We start from the raw sequence: 21,443 nt of genomic DNA on the forward strand, positions 1-21,443 counted from the left end.
GTACTGGAGCTGAAATGGAGCCAAAGCAAAGATGCAACTTTCTCAGAGAAACCTTGCTCGACTCTCTCCCTTTCACCCTGCAATGAATCATCCATGTGTTTGCTTTAAAATGTATTTTATGCCTTATTTATAACAATGATGTTGACCCTGGTAACTATGGTTTTCTAAGGGCTGTATAGATGAGATACAAAACGTTCTACCAGCCTTTATCTGTCTTCAAATATTGATTGCCATGGATCTCCCATGGATCCCTGCACAGCTTTCAGTTTTTGTTAGCTGTGATTTGGGGTTTTTTTCTGAGCAAAATAGTTTAGTACCAGCAATCAGTTCCTGTAAGAGCCTGATAAAAATGAATTTGATGAAGATTTTCCTTTATACTAATATTCAGCTTCCAGCAAGTTATAAAGAGTTCAGTAAATACTGTGTTGACTTTTGGATCAGTCTCATTTCTAGCCAAAGTATTATATTGTAGGAGGTCAGATGGCTAAGGGGGGGATCCAAGTGTGTTTCAGTGATGTTGTAATCACAGTTTTCTAAATAAAGGTTTGTCAAACTAGCATTTTTTTTCCTACACATCCACTTGATTTCAGGGGTTCCATGTGATCATTATGAAAGATGATTATTGAGCAAGAGGCTTTAGAATCCTCAAGGTCGCTCTGTTTGCTTTCTTCAGATACTGGCACACATGAGGTATTTCTTATTTCTGAAATATTTTCAAGCATTCTGACTGGACTGAAAATCAAACTAAAGCCCAGGGAGTTTCAAACTAAAGCCGAGGGAGTTTCAAACTAAAGCCAGAGAGTTTCTTTGCCTGCAGATTTTGAAGCTACTGATGCAGGTTTCTTTGAGGATTTATTTTTTTAAGTGAGAAAGGTTGAATTTTTAGCTGCAACCCCTGTATTTTTCTTTATTTTTTAACAGATCAAGGAGTGTGCAGATGAACCAGTGGGTAAAGGCTTCTTGGTGTCATGTTTGGTGGATCACAGGGGCAACATCACTGAGTACCAGTGCCATCAGTACATCACTAAAATGACAGCCATTATCTTCAGCGATTACCGGTTGATCTGTGGCTTCATGGATGACTGCAAGGCTGACATCAATCTCCTGAAATGTGGCAGCATTCGACCTGGAGAAAAGGTATCCAGAGAGCATGTAGATTGTCAGTGGACTGGTAAAAGTCGTTCACTTAAGGAGAATTCAGTGAGCCTCTAAGATAGTGTGATTGTCTTTTTGCGACCGAGGAAATTCGTGGCGTGTCTCGTCTGTCTGAAAAGGGAAACGTCCTGATTCTTGCAGTTCCCTTTTAATAAATACATGTTTGTTCCTCTTAGGAGGCACTGCAGCTCAGGGACAACTTTCATTTGTCTTCCCTCACTGCACTACAGGTGCTCTGGTAGGTTTTTGTCTTTTTGATCACGCTCTGTTGGGCTTGACTCAGTAGAGTGAACCCAATTCATAAGTTTCAGGCCCCCTATTGCTGGGCTTCTTTGGCCAGGGCTGACACAGGAAGGTTATCAAGGTGATGTGGCCTGTGCTAGCAATTTCTGCTTTCTCAGGCTATCAAGAGCTGTTCTCTGTTTGCTTCCTCTTTACCCTGCCCACCCAAAAGCAGTTGAAGGGCACGTGGTACCCAGTGTCACATTTTAATAGTACAGACTTACCAATGTTGTGCTGGCTTTACTAAACCGATCATTTTTTGTCATATGAGACTTGAGCAGAGGTTGCAAACAAGAGTTTGTGGTGACTAGATGTGGGGTTAATTTCTGGAGAGATCTTAGAGTACCTTCCAGTATCTGAAGGGGCTCCAGGAAAGCTGGACAAGGGCAGGGAGGGAGAGGACAAGGGGGAAATGGGTGGGGGGAATGGATGAAAACTGGAAGAGGGAGATTGAGGTTGGAGATGAGGAGGAAATTCTTTGGTGTGAGGGTGGTGAGACCCTGGCCCAGGTTGCCCAGGAAAGCTGTGGCTGCCCCATCCCTGGCAGTGTTGAAGGGCAGGTTGGATGGGGCTTGGAGCAACCTGGGCTGGTGGGAGGTGTCCCTGCCCATGCAGGGGTTTGGATCTGGAGGAGCTTTAAGGTTCCTTCCAATTGAAACCATTCTGTGATTTTCAAGGCACTGTCTTTCCTTGTCTACTTCAGCACAGCACAGGCAGCAGTTGTTAGTGCTGCAGGAACGAGTGGTTTCTTTTACTCTTAAGTCTGTATAGAATCATATTGGTTGGAAGAGATCTTTGAGATCATAAAGTCCAGCTGTTAGCCTAGCAAACTGCTGTGGTTAGGGGTAAAGTTAAAATGAGCCTCTCAACTTCTAACAGTGCTTTTTAAATTATAGAAGTGAGAGCAGTGCTGGCTTAACTCTGCATAACCCACCCAGCTGGCCACAGAGGTTTGGGTGGGTGAGGTGTGAGGATGACCAGGGGAGGAAAACCAAATACCATCTTTGGGCCAGCAGCCTTCTGTGGGACAGAAACTGAGTCACTAACCAAGCTGCTGTGGGTTTTAGTGCAGTTAATGCACATCCCTCACTTTCTTGGTACCCACCCCAGAACGTTTTGGTGAAAAGCCTCTCGTATGATGTCTTTTGTTATCCTGTCAGCTTTTGCTCTTAGAGCAACTGAAGTGTTTTACACTGCTATGGAAACAGCTATAAATGGCTGTGCAGGCATTCCTTTTGTTGATGTTCTCTTCTTTCCCTTATTCTGCTTTGGAGAAATCTCATCTAATTTATTCCCATCAGGTGCTAGTTCAGGTTTTATTTCCACGCTGCAGCTTCTGAGAGTTGCCTGTAGAGAAACAGTCATTACCCTTTTGTGTGACTGAATGTAACTGTGAATTTAATAAATAGGACCTGGACACCTGAGGAGGAAGATGGGGAAGAGATTCATCTCTCTCCTTTTTTATGGAAATAGGCACTGCTAGACCACTAACTTCAGCCACATCAGGCAGCTAGTAGGTTGCAGTGTGATAGCTTCATCACAGTAACTGGGACAAACTGGCATTTTAAACTTAAAAAGGCACTTTAAAAGGCATTCTGGAATTACACTGCCTCTTGAAGCCCCTTGGCTACCTAACTGTTTTCCTTTTCCATACTTCCTTTTTTTGTTTTAGCTTGCTTTCTGCTTCCTAATTGAATTCTGTTCCTTCTGGGTTTGATGCTTCTGATGTGGTGTTTTCTGTGCTTTCTTTCCACCAGCTCCTGTTGCTTTTCTGCTCTGTAAGAGCAATAAAGTTCAGCTTAAAAGTCTTGATCTGCCTGTGGATTTCATTTTGCTGCATAGAGCAGAAAGGCTTCAGATCTGTCATTTGAAAGCATTAAGTTTGGTAATATGCCTCTGTTGTGGAGTTGGGTTGTTTTTTTGTTGTTGTCTTCCCTTTTTTTTTCTTCCATTTAATGAAGAAATATTTAATAGTAGTTTCACTCACTTTTCCAGTTGACTGTTGTGCTTTAGAGTGAATTTGGTCTCCTGGTATTTAAAGCTTGCTTTGTCTTCTTGCAATAGGGATCTAATTTGAAATTGAAATTGGTAATTGCAACAAGGCTTTTCTTCTTGGGCTGCCTGTCAGAATCAGCTGCTTTCCCCATCCCCAGGATGTCCAGGATTGTATCAAACCAGTGAGTAGTGTGTAGTTGCCTAGGTGCTGGATTTAGCCACCACATCCAAACTGAAGGTCATTATTTGCCATAATGAGGGCTCCATAAGTGTCAGCTGCACATCTGTTGTACTGCTTTACCAGAGAATAGTACTTTTTAGATGCCTGAAAAAAAGGCACATTAGGAGACCATTCTTTTGTTGCTTTTTTTCACCCCTAAGTGCTCTAAGTACAGTTGCTCTCATCCTTTCCCTAGTTTCAGACTGGACACAGAGGGTGAATGAGTCTAAACGTGAAGAGATGGTAATATTCAGCTCAGTCTTTGTTTACTTAGTGTAGCATTCCAGCAATGTACTATCAGCCAAAGCACTGGGAATTGGCTTATCCAAGAGCCATCCCAGTAACCATGTGAGCTGGGTGAGTGCCAAACTGGTGATAGATCTACTTGGGGTTTTCCATCACCTGACTGCCCTGGCTCCAGCAAGTCAGTATGGTCTTTTGGTGTAAGGTGCTGTGCTGGTAAGACAGGTTAGGTTTTACCCTCCTGTCTACTCTTGACTCTTACCTGTCCACTTTTCTAGCTTCTCTCTGGAAGTCTGCAGCTTGAACAGCCATGAACTTGAAGCATGTCAGGTTTCAAACAGAATAAAGTCCTTTCCCAGGAACCTTCTGAAAATGACAGTAAAAATAAACAAGAATTACAAAGCCTAAACTATACTGGGGTGGGTGGAATCTCTGGTGGGAAACAAATTCTAAGGAAAAGGTTTTTAAAATTCAGTCTTAGCCTAAAGCCAAGTGCCTGGAGCTTGAATTTTGGTCATAGAAATGAAATTTTCCCAAAGTGTTGTGCTGAGGGGCATTTGCTTGGGCATATTTAGACCTTAGTTCTGTTTCTCTGTGACTCCAAGTGCCTCAGGACAGTGCTGGAAAGCTGCTTGTATCCTTGGTGGATCTAAGTGTATCCTTTCCTAAAACTGCAGAGGTTCCAGGCACTGCAGTCTAGGTATGTTTAACAGATCTTTGCAATGTTCAATTAAAATTCTCCCTTTAGGACTGATAGTGCTGGTGAGGCAACAATTCCAAGGAATGTGTGTGATTTTTTAGATGTAATCTTTTGGAGAAATGAGACCTAGACTCTGTGTCTGCCCCTGCAGCAGTTGTGGGAAGTCCTGACTTGTGGACTGAACTTAGAGGCCTTCAACTCTAAGGTGGAGGTTTTCCAACAGGGTGCAGGATAGAGGAAAAGGTTTGTTGGGATTCATTCCACAGCAGAGCCATGGGAGGCTCCCAGGCAGCTGGTGCTGGAAGAAGAGGGAGAGCTCATGCTGTGGGATGCCAGCCCTAGGCTTTGGTGCCTCCAAAGCTGAATTGGCCCCATGGGGCTGGTGGCATGGAAAGCAGGTAGCACAGACGTGTGTCAAAGTTGTCCTGCCATCCTTAGGAGAAGCCTGTGAAACTTTGGATTGCCAGCTGCTTTGGAAAAAGATGGGAGTGCAGCTGTGCACGTTTCTTTTCCTCTCCAGTCTGCAATAAGAGATTGTACAATCTTAAATGCAGTAGGTGTTAGCCTGTAATTAAAGCTTGAAGTGGTATTTCTCTAAACCACATTCACAAGGTTCCATCTATGCTCTGTTGGGCCAGTAGCTTGGCTACCTTTGTGCTCTTTTGAAGAAAGGATGAGTTAGGACCTCCTTAAGCTGGCTAAACTGGTCAGTGCCAGCACTCAGGGACCTGATCTGCCCAAAAATGAAGGCCAGATTAGGTCAGTAAATCTCCCAAACAGTGTCAAGTGGGCACAGAAACACTGATGGCACCACGTGGAAATGCTTGGTGCTAGGAGGAAAGGGCAGGACTTCATCCTTCAGGAGCCAGCTCTGTTGGCTTGTGGGTGTTTCTGTGGAGTCTGACATGTTGTAATATTGCTCTAGTACAGGGCAGCAGAGTAGCCAGCACTGCAGGATGATCTACCCAAATGTAAGTATTTTATTTGCAAAGCAATGCAATAAATTAGTCATTTCATGTTGTGTCCCTGAAATGCAACAGTAAACATTCAGCACCCAGCATATGGAAATCTGCTTTCATTAGACTGTTAAAAAGACATTTACTTTCATAGATAGTGTTACTCTGACCAGGAATCTAGACCCACTCTGCAAGAAACCAGGAAACTTCTGATTTTTCTATAAGGAAAAGCTTGCCTTGGGCCCTCCTTGCTGGCTTGCAAGGTGAGGCTGCAGGTGAGTGAGAGGTCTCTTGGTCTGCCCTGCCTCCCAGCTGCAATCTCACCTAGGCTGGAGCAAAAAAACTGCCAGAGGAGCTTAAAATGGTTGTTTTCCAGAGTTTCTGCTTGTCAGCTCCTCATTTCTAACTCCTGCCTGTGACTGACCGTGGGGATTTCTGGAGCAGTGTTTGTGTTTGGAGTGGTTATGGGTAAATGGCAACTTTTAGTCATCTGGTGAACACACTGCTAACTAGTACTCCTCAGATGCCTTCTGGGGTCAGTCCTGAGGAGCTGTTGATATTTAATTCAGTTTCTTCAAAGATGCTGATAATCGGGCCAGCAGGTGGATTTGGCCAGTCCCCACTCCAAGGAAAGAGCAAACCAAAATCAGGAGGTTTGGGGTGTGTGAGTTTGGAGCTTTTTGCCTTTTTTTCCAAGGATAAGACTATTTTTAGCCCTTTTAAACTGATTATACCTCTGGGTTGCCTTCACAGCTTTGTAATGGTCCCATTCTTCTTGTGCTCCAAGCGTAGCAGAGTTAAGACAGGAATGAAAGGCTGCCTGCCTGAGGAGACATGTCAGAACAAAGAGATTTGGAAGGGTTGCATGGCTTTGAATAGTCATGGTTATGTTTTATGGAGACTGCTCTCTCACTCACTCTGCTGCAGCAGCAGTGGGTGAATCTACTTGACACAGGCTCCTGTGAGGGTAACAGAGCCCTGGGACAGGCTGCCCAGAGAGGTTGGTGGAGTCTCTTTCTCAAGAAAGATGGCTGCCCCATCCCTGGCAGTGTTGAAGGGCAGGTTGGATGGGACTTGGAGCAACCTGGGCTGGTGGGAGGTGTCCCTGCCCATGCAGGGGGTTGGATCTAGATGATCTTGAAGGTCCCTTCCAATTGAAACCATTCTGTGATTTTTCAAGGCACTATCTTTCCCTGTCTACTTCAGCACAGCTAATGCAGGCAGCATTCCAAACCTGCCTGGATGTGTTCCTGTGGGACCTACTGTAGGTGATCCTGCTCTGGCAGGGGGTTGACTAGATGATCTCCAGAGGTTCTTTCCAGCCCCCACCACTCTTGACACCTAAATGGTCACTGCAGATGCCAGGTCGAGTGAATTCAGGTGGATGATTCCTTGTTGTGTACTCCAGGTAGTCTGATATAAGTTCAGTAGCAATATCCTCTTGCAGCATAAATTAAGGTTCTCTTCAGAGGAGAAGCTTGCAGAAGCCTTGGGAGGTCTGTCCCAGAAGAGTTCTTGCTTATTAAAGGAATCAGATCTTCTACAGGGGGGATTCTAAACACATGAGAAGGCTGTAGGAAACTAAATGGAGCTTTGATCAGCTTCACCCTGCCTCTTCCAGGCTTTCATACACAGCACAGGCTCCCTAGGTTTGATGGCCATCATCTAAAGTTGTCTTTAGGCTGGTAGAACAGTGAACGTGGTGCACAGTACTGGACCTGAATCACTTTGAGGCTTCATTTATTCTTGAATCCTGTGAATTTTTTTTTAGTCTCTTAATGGATCAGTTAGCACAGAGAAGCCTACATGGGTCAGAGATCCTTTGCAGCCTTTTTACCATCACTAATTATCACCACCCCAACTGAAGGCTTGTCTCTGCATGGAGGAACTATGATTTTTCTCTCCCCCAGGTATGTTCTCCATGTGATGCTGTTGCCATGGTGCAAAGAGAGCTATGTCAGATTAAAGATAATTTGACCATTTTGGTAAACTGCTTTGAGCAGTGTGGCTAAGTAGTGATAATCTAATTAAAGCCACATTAAAACAAACCCAGAGCATTGAAGGGAAGGGGGGTTCCACAGAGACCATCAGCAGGATGGTGATGTATGAAGTGTGTGGCTAGTACAGTTACTAACTGTTCCCTCCTCTGAATATAAATGCAGTTTAGGCTGGATTTTGGAAATCTAGATACAGACAGTTTGCTGCTTAATTTCTGTGGTGCCTAATCCCTGTGGTGCTCATCCAGAGTCACACACCACTTGGTTAGGGAAGTGCTTGGTTACAGATGGTGCCTTGTTCTTCTCATATAGGATGCCCACTCCCAAGGAGAGGTGGTGGCGTGTCTGGAGAAAGGCCTGGTAAAAGAGGCAGAAGAGACTGACCCTCGAGTTCAGGTTTCTGATCAGTGTAAGAAAGCAATCCTTCGTGTGGCTGAACTCTCTTCAGATGACTTCCACCTGGACAGGCATCTCTACTTTGCCTGCAGAGATGACAGAGAACGGTTCTGTGAAAATGTGAGTAGTTTTCTCTTGCCTTCTCTTCTACACTAATCCATTCACAAACCAAAACCCCATTGGTAGGAGAATGGAACAGGAGGTTGGAGCCTGAGCAAGGTCGTGTAGGTCTGGAAACAGGGGCCTCAGGGCTGTTATTTTGCAAGAAATCTGGTCTTCAATTCACTCAATAAACAAGCATTTTTTCCCAGTGGGTTAATGAACTGAATTGGCATAAATGGTTTAATGGACATCAGAGCTGGTGTGACAGGGAGTGAGATGATGGGGAAGAGGCACCAAAGGTACATGCTGCTGCCCCTTGCAGCTGTAAAGCTGTTGCTCCAGGTTAGCCTGGTGTGTCCTTGTCCCTGGAGCAGAAAGGAGCTGGGAAGCTCCATGGTTCAGTTGTATCAACTGAGCTTCTTCTCACCAAAAAGGTGACGACCACAACCCCCCTTTTTTTTTAAATGCAATAAAATGTAAAAGATTTTTATGGTAGAGAAGCTATCACTCATTTGAAATATTAACTTGAATATATTTCTAGTTTAAAAAAGAAACCTCTACAGGTGTGGTGCTCATTAAGCATCACAGGGCTTATCTTTAATGGTAACTGTTACTTTTCTGTTCCACAGACTCAGGCTGGGGAAGGCCGGGTCTACAAGTGCCTCTTTAATCACAAGTTTGAAGAATCAATGAGTGAAAAGGTGGGTATCTGTCTTGGTGAGACAAATCCTTCATCATTCATCAGTCCAGGCTACATTATTCTTTTCCAGTGCTGAGGAGAATCCATCACCTACGTGATGGGATAACTGGCTGCTTTAACAGATGCTTTTACTTTGATATGTTTGTGTTTCCAGCTACGTGCTGAGGGCTTGAATTAATTGTACTCAAGTTAGAGCCTTTAAAGTTAAGGATTGAAATAAATCAAAGCTTGGGGGTGAATAATTTGGGAAGGCAGAAGTAGAGCTCAAGTAGTGGCACTGTGGTGGAGTGATACCATCCACGCTGGGGTAAGCCTTGGATAAATGCTGTCATAACACACAGATGAGAAACAAAATGCCCACGTGCCCCAGCACAGGAAGCTGTGTGTGTTGCACTTTTGTTTTCAAGGCTGTGATTGTCTGACTATGACACAGCAAATTCCGTGGGAAAAATGCATAGTTAGTGACCAAAGTTTTCCTCCTTTTTATTTCCTGAGGGATGGTGTTTTCAGCCACAGGGAAAAAAAGTTGTTCTGGAAAGCCAGTCCTGAGAAGAGTTTGTATTGGTGTAGGTGTTTTGGGAAGGCAGCAGTACCTTCAGTGAGTTTTGGAAGCAGCATCACAATGTTTGGGATTATATGGAATTACATCATCTGTCTGCAAGGATACGAAGATGGGTATCTGTATAGCCCTTCTCTGAGAAGCTCTTCTGAAGGGAGCTGGATTCAGAGGCCTGGAGGGATCAGACTCATTTCCTTTTCTTTAAATGCATTAGCTATCTGTGAGCTTAGTTCCAATTAACAAATTCAAAACTGAGAGTGATCCCCAAGGGCTTGAAACAAGGCTTCATTTGTACAGACTCATTGCTGAAATAGGCTTTGCTTAACCTGTTTTTGGTTGTAGTGGGTTTTGAGGGGTCTTCTCCATGGTCAGCTGTCTAAGATGCCAATGTGAGATGCTGAGAAGTTAGACAAAGCTGTAGCAAAGACTTGTTAGGCAGAGGAGGGGGGAATGCTGTGAGGACACAGTTTGCAGAGTAGGAGGAACACAAGAGCTGGTTCTCACTCTTGGGGCTGCCGAGGTTGGACCACCTGCAAGGTCACTGGTTTTGTGGAAGCTGTTTCCCAGTCAAAACCCCCTCCTTCCTGGCAGCATCTGCTGCTGCTGCACACACACACAGCCAACAAGAGCTGCCTGGTGGGTGCCTCCCTTTGTGTGATCCAAACCTGCTCACCAGGCTGGGCTTCCTGGCCTTATCCCACCTTCCCCTGCTTTGGGGGTTGTGGGCCTGTAGCTCCATGTGTCTGGAGCTTAAATTCTGTGCAGTCCCAAGGTCCCAGTCATGATACAGACACAGACCATGGAGGAACAGGTGGGAATATCTTGGACTGGGGCTTTCCATGTCCCCAAGTAGTTATGGGAAGGAGGGGGAGAAAAATCATAACCCTGATGTAAGGAAGGGTAGAGAGCTTGTTCCAAGATTGCTCCCTGGTCTCCCTATGCAGTTTTTCTTCCTTTCAGATAGGCTGAGAATGGCCAGATTAGCCTGAGCCTATTCAGAATTATCTGCCATCCTCAGATGTAATTTTCATTTAATTTAAACCAAAAGCCAAGGAGCATAGCAGTGTCTTTACAGGCCCTTTTTCTGGCTGCAATTTAAAGGCTTGTTCTTGCAGCTGCTGGGTTTGGGTTTGGCCACGGTGCATCCTCGTGAGTCTTGCCCCTGGTGGAAAATAGCTAGAAAATCCCATTGTTAGCCTGCTTGATCTGCTGTCATCTGCTGGGCACATTGCAGAAAGATCCAAAGAACACCCACTTTTGTACATGTGGCTGGGAAAAGTTGTTTCTTGAGGGCATGGGGTGTGTTCCACAGCTGGGATAAATGTCAGCAACTGATCCTAGTTACCAGGCATGAGTCATGCTCTCAGCTGTAGCTCTGCACAAAAAGCTGGATGAATGTGCAGTTTTAAGAAGTGCTCTGCAGAGAGCTGCTGCCTTTGAAACCCCTTGATCTGCTGACCTCAGTGTGCATTGTTAACTCTGTGGTTTCTCTGAGACCAATGAGGTGTAATTCCAGCTTAAACCCAAAAATTTGGAAGCGCCAAGTCCTCTTTTGAAAGACAGCTTGAAAACGTAGCAGCAGCAGGTCTAGCTCTTTGCCACCAGCACGTGGAAGCTCCTTCAGCCACCCCAATGTGTCCCTTGCAGTGTCGTGATGCTCTGACAACCCGCCAGAAGCTGATTGCCCAAGACTACAAAGTCAGTTACTCTCTGGCCAAGTCCTGTAAAAGCGATCTGAAGAAGTACCGCTGCAACGTGGAGAACCTTCCCCGGTCTCGGGAAGCCAGGCTCTCCTACCTCCTGATGTGCTTGGAGTCTGCTGTGCACAGAGGTAAGTGGAGCTCAATCAAGAGCTGTGTTGACTTGCTGGGACCTTGATTTCACAGAATCACAGAACTGTCATGGTTGGAAAAGGCCCCTTGAGATCACCCAGTCCAACTGTCCATCTGGTGGGAGGAGGAGGGAACAACACATCCCACACAAACAAACAACAACAAAACAACCCACAGCTACCCACCTCACAAACCCAACACCACACAACCCACGAAAGACCCACCATGTCCACTAGATCATGTCCTGAAGTGCCACATTCCTTGGTTACCTCCAGGGATGGTGACTCCACCACACCCCTGGGCAACCTGTGCCAGGGCCTGACTGCTCTTTCAGTAAATAAATTCCTCCTAATATCCAGTCTAAACCTCCCATGGTGCAACTTCTAGTCCTATCATTAGTCACCTGGGAGAAGAGGCCCAATGCCTCCTCACTTCAGCCTCCTTTCAGGGAGCTATAGAGAGCAATGAGGTCTCCCCTCAGCCTCCTCTTCCCTGAACTAAACAATCCTAGTTCCCTCAGCCTCTCCTGACAGGACTTGTTCTTTAAACCCTTCACCAGCTTGGTTGCTCTTTCTAAGGTTTCTGTTGGACCTTCAGCTTCAACATGTATTTATAGTCCCCATCTCCAATAGGCTTTTCCAAACTTTGCTCCAGAGGCAGGTTTCCTCATCACAGCACTTCCATCACCCTTGTTTTTGAGGATCAGAGCAGCTGAGTAAACCTCTGACACTGACTCCTATTGTGGGGACAAGATGTTTAAAATGCAGAAGAGCAAATCCCACTTGGCTTGATGGTTTGCAATTGCAAATCCTTCTGTTCACTCTGAATTCAAGCAGCTTTGTTCCTCCTTTGTGTAGTAAGCATTAAATATGCTACTAGGTTAAAACAGAATCGAGAACCTGTTCATCATCACACCAGGGATACTCAGTCTCTGCCTCTTGTAAGTCCTGTTCCTTCCTTGCAGTTCCAGTAACTGCCTTAATTTCTTTAACCCCAGTTTTTCTCATATAGAAGGAAGTTAAGGGTGAGAATATTGTATTTATTCATTTAAGTTGGTGTAAGCTGGAGATGTCCTAACACCAGCAATTGTCCTAAAGGCATTAGAGGGTCCTTTATGATAGGACCATGCTAAAGATTCATTCTGAAATAACCATAACATGTAAAGCAACACCTTAGATCCTCTAGAGCTGCACTGGAGAGCTGTTTGTGTTCCCTTTTGATGTGCAGCTGGATGGGGTGGGCTTCAGCAGCAGGACTGCACAGCCCTGGCACTGGAGGGACAGGCTTCCAGAGCACACAATCAGTGTCTCTGTGAGTTTGACTAACTCTCACTGATGTGGAAATGCTGTGTGCTGGTTGTGGGTTGATTGGGTTTTGGTTTTCCTTCTTCCTGCAGTGAGGCAGGTGCTTCCCCTGAGTTACACACAGAAAACTGCTGGGATTAACTTCCACTTTCATGGTGACACAGGTTCTGCAGCACGTGCCTCGTGCAGGAAGCATAGCCTGGGAGGATCACTGCATGGGCAGGGACACCTCCCACCAGCCCAGGCTGCTCCAAGCCCCATCCAACCTGCCCTTCAACACTGCCAGGGATGGGGCAACCCCAGCTTCCCTGGGCAACCTGGGCCAGGGTCTCACCACCCTCACACCAAAGAATTTCCTCCTCATGTCCAACCTCAATCTCCCTCCTTCAGTTTTAATCCATCCCCCTTGTCCTCTCCCTCCCTGCCCTTGTCCCAAGCCCCTCCCCAGCTTTCCTGGAGCCCCTTCAGGCACTGGCAGGTGCTCTAAGGTCTCCCTGGAGCCTTCTCTTCTCCCGGCTGAACAGCCCAACTCTCCCAGCCTGTCTGCAAAGCAGAGCTGCTCCAGCCCTCCCATCATCTCTGTGGCCTCCTCTGCACTCACTCTAACAGCTCCATGTCTTTCTTGTGTTGGGGGCTCCAGAACTGGACACATTACTCTACATAACAACTGGGTTAATCCCAGCACATCTGCTGCAGAGCGTGTCTTGCAGTCTGATGTTGTCCAGAGTGTGGCCGTAGAATCATAGAATGGTTTGGGTTGGAAGGGACCTTCAAGATCATCTAGATCCAACCCCCTGCATGGGCAGGGACACCTCCCACCAGCCCAGGTTGCTCCAAGCCCCATCCAACCTGGTCTTGAACACTTCCAGGGATGGGGACATCATCCCTCTTCAACCAGCAGGATGGTGACGCGTGTCGAGAGGAGCTCTACTAAGCATAAATATCAACTCCCATTGTCTCCTCTCTGCTCAGGCCGCCAGGTGAGCAGTGAGTGCCAGGGGGAGATGTTGGATTACCGGCGCATGCTGATGGAGGACTTCTCCTTGAGCCCAGAGATCATCCTGAGCTGCAGAGGGGAGATCGAGCACCACTGCTCGGGCCTGCACCGCAAGGGCCGCACCCTGCACTGCCTGATGAAGGTCGTCCGGGGAGAAAAGGGCAACGTGGGGCTCACCTGTCAGCAGGCAGTAAGAAGCTTTTCTCTCACTTGGCTGCTCGGGGAGGGGGGGTAGGAGCACTGATTTCTCTCTGAACATATTGCCCTCTGATGCTGGTTCTTCGGGAGCCAGGCTGACTCCACTGGGTACCAGCGAGTGCTGGAAGCACTCGTGTAATTATCATGGTGTGAAGTGTCATTTGGTTGCTAGCAACACATCAAGTTGTTTGGTTTCCACCCCCCCCCCTCAAAAAATGCCTTTTGGATTGTTTTGCTCTGGGTTTTCTCCTGGATCTCCAGTAGTTCTTCTCCAAGTCGTGGAATTCACTCCTGGATGCAAGATGTAGGGGAACTTGGAAGTTCTAAAGTTTAGCTCTAGAAGTTCCCTCTCCTTCCCTTTGCCCCCTGCCCAGGCCTTGGAAATGCACTAGATCTTCTCAAAGCACCTTTCCACTCAGCTTGATTTCAGCTATTTCATTCAGCTTAAATGATGGAAATGAAACTTCAGGGACAGGTGGATCCAACAGGCACATCCCTGAGGTTGCAGCCACTGGAGGAAATACCATTCTTCTCCAAAATACCTCTTTATAATAAGATGATTGGTTTTTTTCTTGCCTTTTTAAACCTCCCTTTTGGCCCAGATACCTCCTGTTTGTAGCTGCTTTAAATTGAAAGCAGTTGCTTAATATTTATTCAAACTCATTAATTCTTTTTAATGTAGTATTCCATTTTTATATTTAATGGGCTCACTTAAGGGCTCACTTTTAATGACCCAGGAGCCTGGAAAAAGTGATATCAATGCTAAAAACTCCTAAGGAGTGTCAGTGGTGCTGTAGGAATTTGGATAGATGCTTGTTCTTGACCTCCTGCAATGTACAGAACCATTTTCTGTGTAAAAGCAGCTTAAAGCCTGAACCCTAAATGTTGCCAGTTGGTGTATGTTACCAAAGGTAAATGAATTGGCTACATTTTTGGAAGGGGTTAGGGGGCTTTTTGTGATGAAGCTTATTTCTGCCCAACTACCAGGTGTTTGGTGCAGCAGCTGGAGAGTTTTGAGTCTTTTCTGTGAGGAGCTTTGACTGAAGCTTTGCAACCTTAGTGTGAAAATGTGGGTCCAGATATTTATAGACATTGATCAGGTCCTGTCTTAGTCTTCTCTTCTTGAGACTAAACAGCTCCAGGTCTCTCAGCCTTTCCTCATGTGACAGATGTTCCATCATCCTTGTAAGCCTCGTGTGGACTCTTTCCAGCATCTCCTTGTCCCTCTTGAATATGTGGCTTTTATGTTACTCTGGTCTCACCTTTGTTCTTTCTGTTCAGTCCCTTTAGCAGGTAAAACTAATCCTTGCTAAAAGGATCTGCTTCTCATTTCTAATACAGCTAATAAATTGATAGTTAATTGATAATTTAGCTTAATGTCAGGTTAAAGGTTCAGAGGATTATGAAGTTTATCCTGCTGCTTTTCAGCTGTGTTTGTTGCAGGAAGGAGGAGAAGCCTAGAAAACCTTCACTTTTACCACTGGTGCCAAGTGGTTGCCTGTTCCCTGCAGTCAGGTCACTTGGCTCCCTGGTGCACGTGGCTGAGATCAGGACTGGGAATCCTGCAGTGGTGCCCAAAGCAGGGCAGAGGGACTGGGAGGTCATCTGCTACTTCCAGGCTGTCCTACCCAGTGAGCTTTGGCCTCTTCCACTTGTTAGACCTGGGCAGGCTGGAGAGCTGGGCAGAGAGGAACCTCTTGAGGTTCAACAAGGGCAAGTGTAGGGTCCTGCACCTGGGGAGGAAGAAGCCCAGGCACCAATACAGGTTAGGGATGGACCTGCTGGAAAGCAGTTCTGAGGAGAAGGATCTGGGAGTCCTGGTAGAGAAGAAATGATCCATGAGCCAGCAATGAGCCCTTGTGGCCAAGGGATTTGGAGATTCCAGAGGGCAAACTTAGGACACTAATGGGTGAATTTTGGGGTAAAATGGGCAAATGTAGGGTCAAAATGGGCTATTTCTGGGTCAAAATGGAGGATGTGGGGATTCAAAAAGGCATATTTGGGACTCAAAAGTGCTAATTTGGTGGGAAAAGGTGCAAGTTGGGGGCTCAAATTAGGCTCAAAATGGGCAATTTTGTGGTTACAATGGAAGATTTCTTTTTCTTCTTTAAGTGACAATATCCCTGGAATTTTGGAATCAGCAGGTTGTGCCTGGTGGGCAGCACTCTCCTGAGCTGCCTGCATCCCTTGGAATCTGAGCCTGGCCATGGCTCACTTTGGGCAAGAGGGAGTTGCAGGAAATCCTGCCTTCCTCCCAGGCACCCTGTGCTCTCTCCTCTGGATTACAAGTTTCCTTGTGGATAAATCAGAGCTTGTGTTTTCTCTGCTTCTCTGATCCTTTTTTTTTCTCTGCATGTTGTGACATTAGAGCTTCCTGAAAGTTTCCTGGGTGGTGTTGAGGTGCAGGCTTTGAAAGGTGGAGGATAAAACTGTAACTGTGCTTTTTATTTAGTTGGGCTGGGGAGCCAGCAAGAGAAACCATTAAGTGTCAAGATGTTAACAGCACAGACCATTTGATGTCTGTCTGCAGTTGCCTTCTAAGCAGTTCTCTTGATTTGCTTTCAAATTTGGTAGCTCAAGGTATTTGCCTGTTGAATGATGAGACCACTTTGCCCTCCATCAGGCTTTGGGAACTCACAGCTCAGTGGGAAATGAAGGGAGGACATGAGGGTCTTGAGCTGAGTGATGGCCCAGAAAGCTACCCTGCTCCCCAAAACTGAGACTGAGATGGACCCAAATTCCCTTCCCCTGGCCCAGCAGATGCCTCTTAAACTCATTTTCAGATGCCATGGGATCTGATTTTGCAACTTAATGCTGTGGATGTTGTTTCTTTATAAATAAAGAGTTGTTCTTCTGCAGCTTTAATTAGAATAACTGCTTCACAAGAAGAAAGGACTTGATTAAACTATTCATACTGAATTTACCTGTGGCAGCTGAAAGTATTTAGAAGTCACAGCAGGAGTGCAGGGATATCACAACTTCAGGTTCACACACCTGGTCTCCGAATCTTTGGAAAGGTTTTGTTTTCATCTTCTCTTTAAGTAGATAAAAACTGATGTTCTGCATTTGTTATATATACACACACACACACACCTGATGTTATATATACTTTTAAAATGATATGTAATGATCACATAGTTTTATCTTTCTACATATTAAAAATTGTTTAATATAGACCAAATTGTGGTTGCCCTTGCTTCCAAAAGCTGGAGCAGGCATATCCTGAGGAAATGGGATTCCCTGGGCCAGCAGAATGGGCCATTTTATCCTGTATTTCAGCAGAACTTTTGAGTCCTCTCCAGACAATTAAAACATGTTTTTAAGCTTTGTTTGTAGTTGGGCAAGTGGTCTTTAAACACTGATTTGGGTTTCAGTGTAGAAGAGCAGATCACTTTCATGGAAGTGGGACAAATTCCCATGTTTGTCATCAGCCATATGGGATGAGGATGGATCAGAAATACAGTATTTAGGTTTTGCCAGTTCCATTTTGTCAATTGGAATAGAAGTGGTCCAGGTGGACAGTTGACCTTTGGTGTGCAACTGGTCTTGCCCAATGTTCCTGGGCTGCTTCCTGAGGATAATGAGGGTTCAGCAGCACTGGACTCCAATGTCTGGCAATTGAGGTGGCAGCACAGGCATTTGACATAAGCAGCTGTAGAGCAGAGGTCACAGAATCATTGTGGTTGGAAAAGACCTTTAAGATCATCAAGTCCAACCATAACCCAACTCATCCAACCATTAACCCAGCTCTACCAAGTCCAATGCTAACCCATGTCCCTCAGCACCACATCTACATGGCTTTAAAACACCTCCAGGGATGGGGATTCCACCGCCTCCCTGGGCACCCGGGGCCAGTCTTTAATGACCCTTTCAATGAAGAAATTTCTTCTGATACCTAATCTGAACCTTCCCTGGTGCAACTTGAGCCCATTTCCCCTTGTCCTATTGCTTGTCACTAGGGAGAAGAGACTCCACTTGCTCCAACCTCCTCTCGGGGAGTTGTGGAGAACAAGAAGTTCTCCGTTCCCTCAGCCTGCAGTCCTACCTGCTCGTGTCATTCCTGCCCTAGAATAGCCACACCTATTGCAAGCATGCTCGCTTTTGATGGTTACAAATTTGCTTTCCTATCCACAACAATTTCTTTTCTTCCAGCTCCAAACCCTGATTCAGGAGACGGACCCCGGCGCCGATTACCGCATCGACCGGGCGCTGAATGAGGCCTGCGAGTCGGTGATCCAGACTGCCTGCAAGCACATCCGCTCTGGGGACCCCATGTAGGTGGCTCTGGGGTGCAGTGCAGCTTTGCTTCTCTTGGGGCACCCATGAAGGTTGTCTTGACTGACCAGTGTAGGTAATAAAACCCACCCAGACATGCCAGTCTCCGAACTAAGAAGCGGTGCAGAGGTGTGCGCTGAGCTCTGGGTTATGGTTGGGCTTGATGATCTTCAAGGTCCCTTCCAACCCTTCCTTCTTGCAGCATCAGCAGGCTGGTTTGTTTATAACAGGGCAGTGAAGGATGTAGCTATCTCAGGCACTTTAGATGAAATTTGTAACATTTAATGTGCTCATTTCTCTTACTACAGAAGTCTTTAGCAAATATCACAAAGTAACAAGCCTTGAAAGGCCACATAAACTCATGTTGCAGAGACAAGTGCCTCCTTTGTCTTCAGGTGTGATAGATAGTGTCTCCTGACACAGATTTTATAGAAATACTCCTGATTCTACAATATTGCTTATTATAAAATATTCCTCCTAGCAGCCTTCCAATACCTGAAGGAGCTCCAGGAAAGCTGGGGAGGGACTGGGGACAAGGGCAGGGAGGGAGAGGACAAGGGGGAAGGGATTAAAACTGGAAGAGGGAGATTGAGATTGGATATGAGGAGGAAATTCTTTGGTGTGAGGGTGGTGAGAGCCTGGCCCAGGTTGCCCAGGAAAGCTGTGGCTGCCCCATCCCTGGCAGTGTTGAAGGGCAGGTTGGATGGGGCTTGGAGCAGCCTGGGCTGGTGGGAGGTGTCCCTGCCCATGCAGGGGGGTTGGGACTGGATGATCTTGAAGGTCCCTTCCAACCCAAACCAGTCTGTGTTGATTCTGTGATGATAATGATTATTTTGTCATATATCAGCCTTGCTGACATAACTAGAACACTGGAGTTCAAGAGGGTAGAGATGTGGTGTACAGGTGGTTTAGGTGTAATCTTTTTGAAGGATGAGAGAGAGAGCTTCACTGTGTTTGAATATCTTCCAAATCAGTGGAAAGGCTGATTTGGCAGCACTAGTCCAAGGAAGCCCAGCATGGCTATAACACCATGTCCTAACTTTTGTTTTTTTCTTCTATTTGCAGGATTCTGTCTTGCCTGATGGAGCACTTGTACACTGAGAAGATGGTGGAGGACTGTGAGCATAGGCTCCTGGAGCTCCAGTATTTTATATCTCGTGATTGGAAGTGAGTACTGGAAAGGATGATTTTTATCCTCACTTGGTGCTTGTATTTGGTGTTTGTATCCATAAACAGTTCCTTGGGTATATGTGTTCAAAAGAGGACTTTTAAGCAGGTCTGTAGGCATTAATGACTCTCTGGGACAGTAGGATCACATGCTGCTTAGAAAAACTGAAGTGTGATGTCCACCAGTCATGCAGCCCTACAGAGCATCTCAAGTTTGATCTCTCAAATTCAATGCATCTTTCATTAAAAGAAGTTTCTCTGGCCTTGCTGAAGTTGAAGGTCACTTTTTGTGCAGGTGGCAGCTGGTTTTATCTGCTCTGAGTGCTATAATATGAGAGTTAAGAAAGCCAAGCTACTAAATATAACAAAGGGCCACTGTGTGAGAGGATCCCTGCTTCCATTTCTGCCTTTTTTCAGACTCTCTAGGTGTGATTCCAGCCAGGAGAGCAGGTGTGATGCCCTTTGGAGCACTGCTTTGCCAGCTTTCTCATCCAAAGGTGGCACTGCTTTGTTTTAAATATATACAGAGCCTGTATCTGGGTGGATTAAGATGAGGAGAGGATAAATTTGATTAACAGGACCAGTGAGGGAAGAATAAGTTTTTGGATTTTCTTCTGGAGAAGATTGAGAGGTGAGGAAAGAGAGTCCATCAAACAAGGTTACTTCAAGAACTGGAATAATGGTTCTTGGTGACCACAAGGAGTGCAAGGCAAGCTTACTGCAAAGGGTATTCCAATCAAACATGAGGAAGATCTGACTCATTTCTGGGCAGCATGGCCAGGAGTTAAGAGCTGACATGCCCTGTGAACCTTCTGATTTTCAACTCCATGGAGCTTCATGGACCAGAATGTTCAGGGCTTTGTGACTGTTTAGTCATCTCAATAACTGCCTCCATAGGGAGATAAAAACCCTCTAGGTTGTTTGGTTTTTCCCTTCTCTTCCTGTTCCCCTTCACTCCTGCTTGTGTCACATTTCCAACAGGTAATTAATTGATTTCACCAAACTTAAGTGATGGGAAGAAGGAAGGCTGAGTATTTTCATTTTGCTGCGAGTCAAGATGATTCTCATTCATGTTGCAGGCTGGGCAACATTGGCTCATTTTTCTTGTTTAACCACTGTTTCCTAAAACTGCCTTACAAAAACTGTTGCATAAATGTGTGCCTAGCACAGATGAATGAAGGAGGAATGGTTTTCTTCTGACTTTTTCATCGTTCTCTGTGTAATTGTGTCCACTGATGCCACTTGGTGTTTGTCTTCTGAAGTGTGGTGGAAACCGAAGCTTCCATCTTGAGAAGTTGGCAATAATCTCACTTAGCTTTAATGTAATTAGACATCATCTGAAGGGATCTGCAGTTTTCTGGTGTGCAAAAACACAAAGGGTGCTGAGTCTTCAGTTAGCTCAGACCCAGGGCAGACCATAATTAACCCAGATTGTTGTGAAACTGGCGTTTCAAAATGACAGCAGCACAGAGTGCATGGAAAATGTCATACAAGCAAAACATGGCGCTTGCCTCCCTTCCTGCTGCTTTAGGGACATCAAGGAGCTGATTTCTTTTTTTTCCTGAGTCAGCATTTGGCTGGTGTGCTGCAGGAGAGCACGGGAGGGGCTTCAAGAAGTGTTGAAGATGGAATCTGTACCCAAAGATCTTTGTGTATTTGTGCAGCGTTAGGGAGTCGATTCCAAACGGAGTGGCAGGCGTTTTGCCACCTGTTGGTTAGATGAAGTGGGTGGTGTATGGAACTGCAAGTGGGTTTCTCTGCCTCAAAAGCATTTCAGAATATGAGGCAGGTTGGAGGTTTGGATGAGGTGCTAGTGAGGACCTCTCTGTTTGCAGGCTGGATACCGTCCTGTACCGCAAGTGCCAGGGAGACGCCTCCCGCCTCTGCCATACCCATGGCTGGAATGAGACCAGTGAGCTGATGCCTGCAGGGGCTGTTTTCTCCTGCTTGTACAGGCATGCCTACCGTACAGAGGAGCAGGGGAGGAGGGTAAGTGCTGGAGGGCAACTGCTGCTCTTTGATCTCTGGCAAGAGGGTTGAACCTATGCTGGGAGGTCGGACGCAACTGCGCTAAAACCACAAGAGCTCACCAAAGCTGCTGGAAAGCATTTGAAGCAGGTGGTACTTGACTGCTTTGGTTGTCCTCCTCAAGTGTGCCTGGAAGGTTTGTGGTGTTCTGGTGAGGCAAAATAGCCACATCAAGGTGTGACAGTAGTTGCCTGCAGGGGGAACTATGTGCTGACAACACCTTGGGTATATCTAACAAGAGTTACAGAGCTCTGGGACAGACTGCCCAGAGGGGTTTTGGAGCCTCCTTCTCTGGAGACATTCCAAACCCACCTGAACATGCTCCTGTGGGATCTAC

The 21,443-nt window shown here is 46.0% G+C and overlaps 1 protein-coding gene across 1 annotated transcript in view; it reads left to right on the plus strand.

Moving 5' to 3' along the window:
* Positions 1–21,443, plus strand: part of GLG1 (golgi glycoprotein 1) — an 84,496-nt gene that overhangs the window by 43,767 nt on the left and 19,286 nt on the right. Inside the window, exons 4-11 of the mRNA XM_051629197.1 lie at positions 922–1,137; positions 7,861–8,064; positions 8,676–8,747; positions 10,953–11,136; positions 13,414–13,628; positions 17,789–17,910; positions 18,977–19,078; positions 20,914–21,067. Coding sequence (XP_051485157.1) covers positions 922–1,137; positions 7,861–8,064; positions 8,676–8,747; positions 10,953–11,136; positions 13,414–13,628; positions 17,789–17,910; positions 18,977–19,078; positions 20,914–21,067 — 1,269 coding nt within the window. The remainder of the gene's footprint in view (positions 1–921; positions 1,138–7,860; positions 8,065–8,675; positions 8,748–10,952; positions 11,137–13,413; positions 13,629–17,788; positions 17,911–18,976; positions 19,079–20,913; positions 21,068–21,443) is intronic.

Source organism: Apus apus, chromosome 11 (assembly GCF_020740795.1).
Source record: "Apus apus isolate bApuApu2 chromosome 11, bApuApu2.pri.cur, whole genome shotgun sequence".
NCBI classification, from domain to species: domain Eukaryota; kingdom Metazoa; phylum Chordata; class Aves; order Apodiformes; family Apodidae; genus Apus; species Apus apus.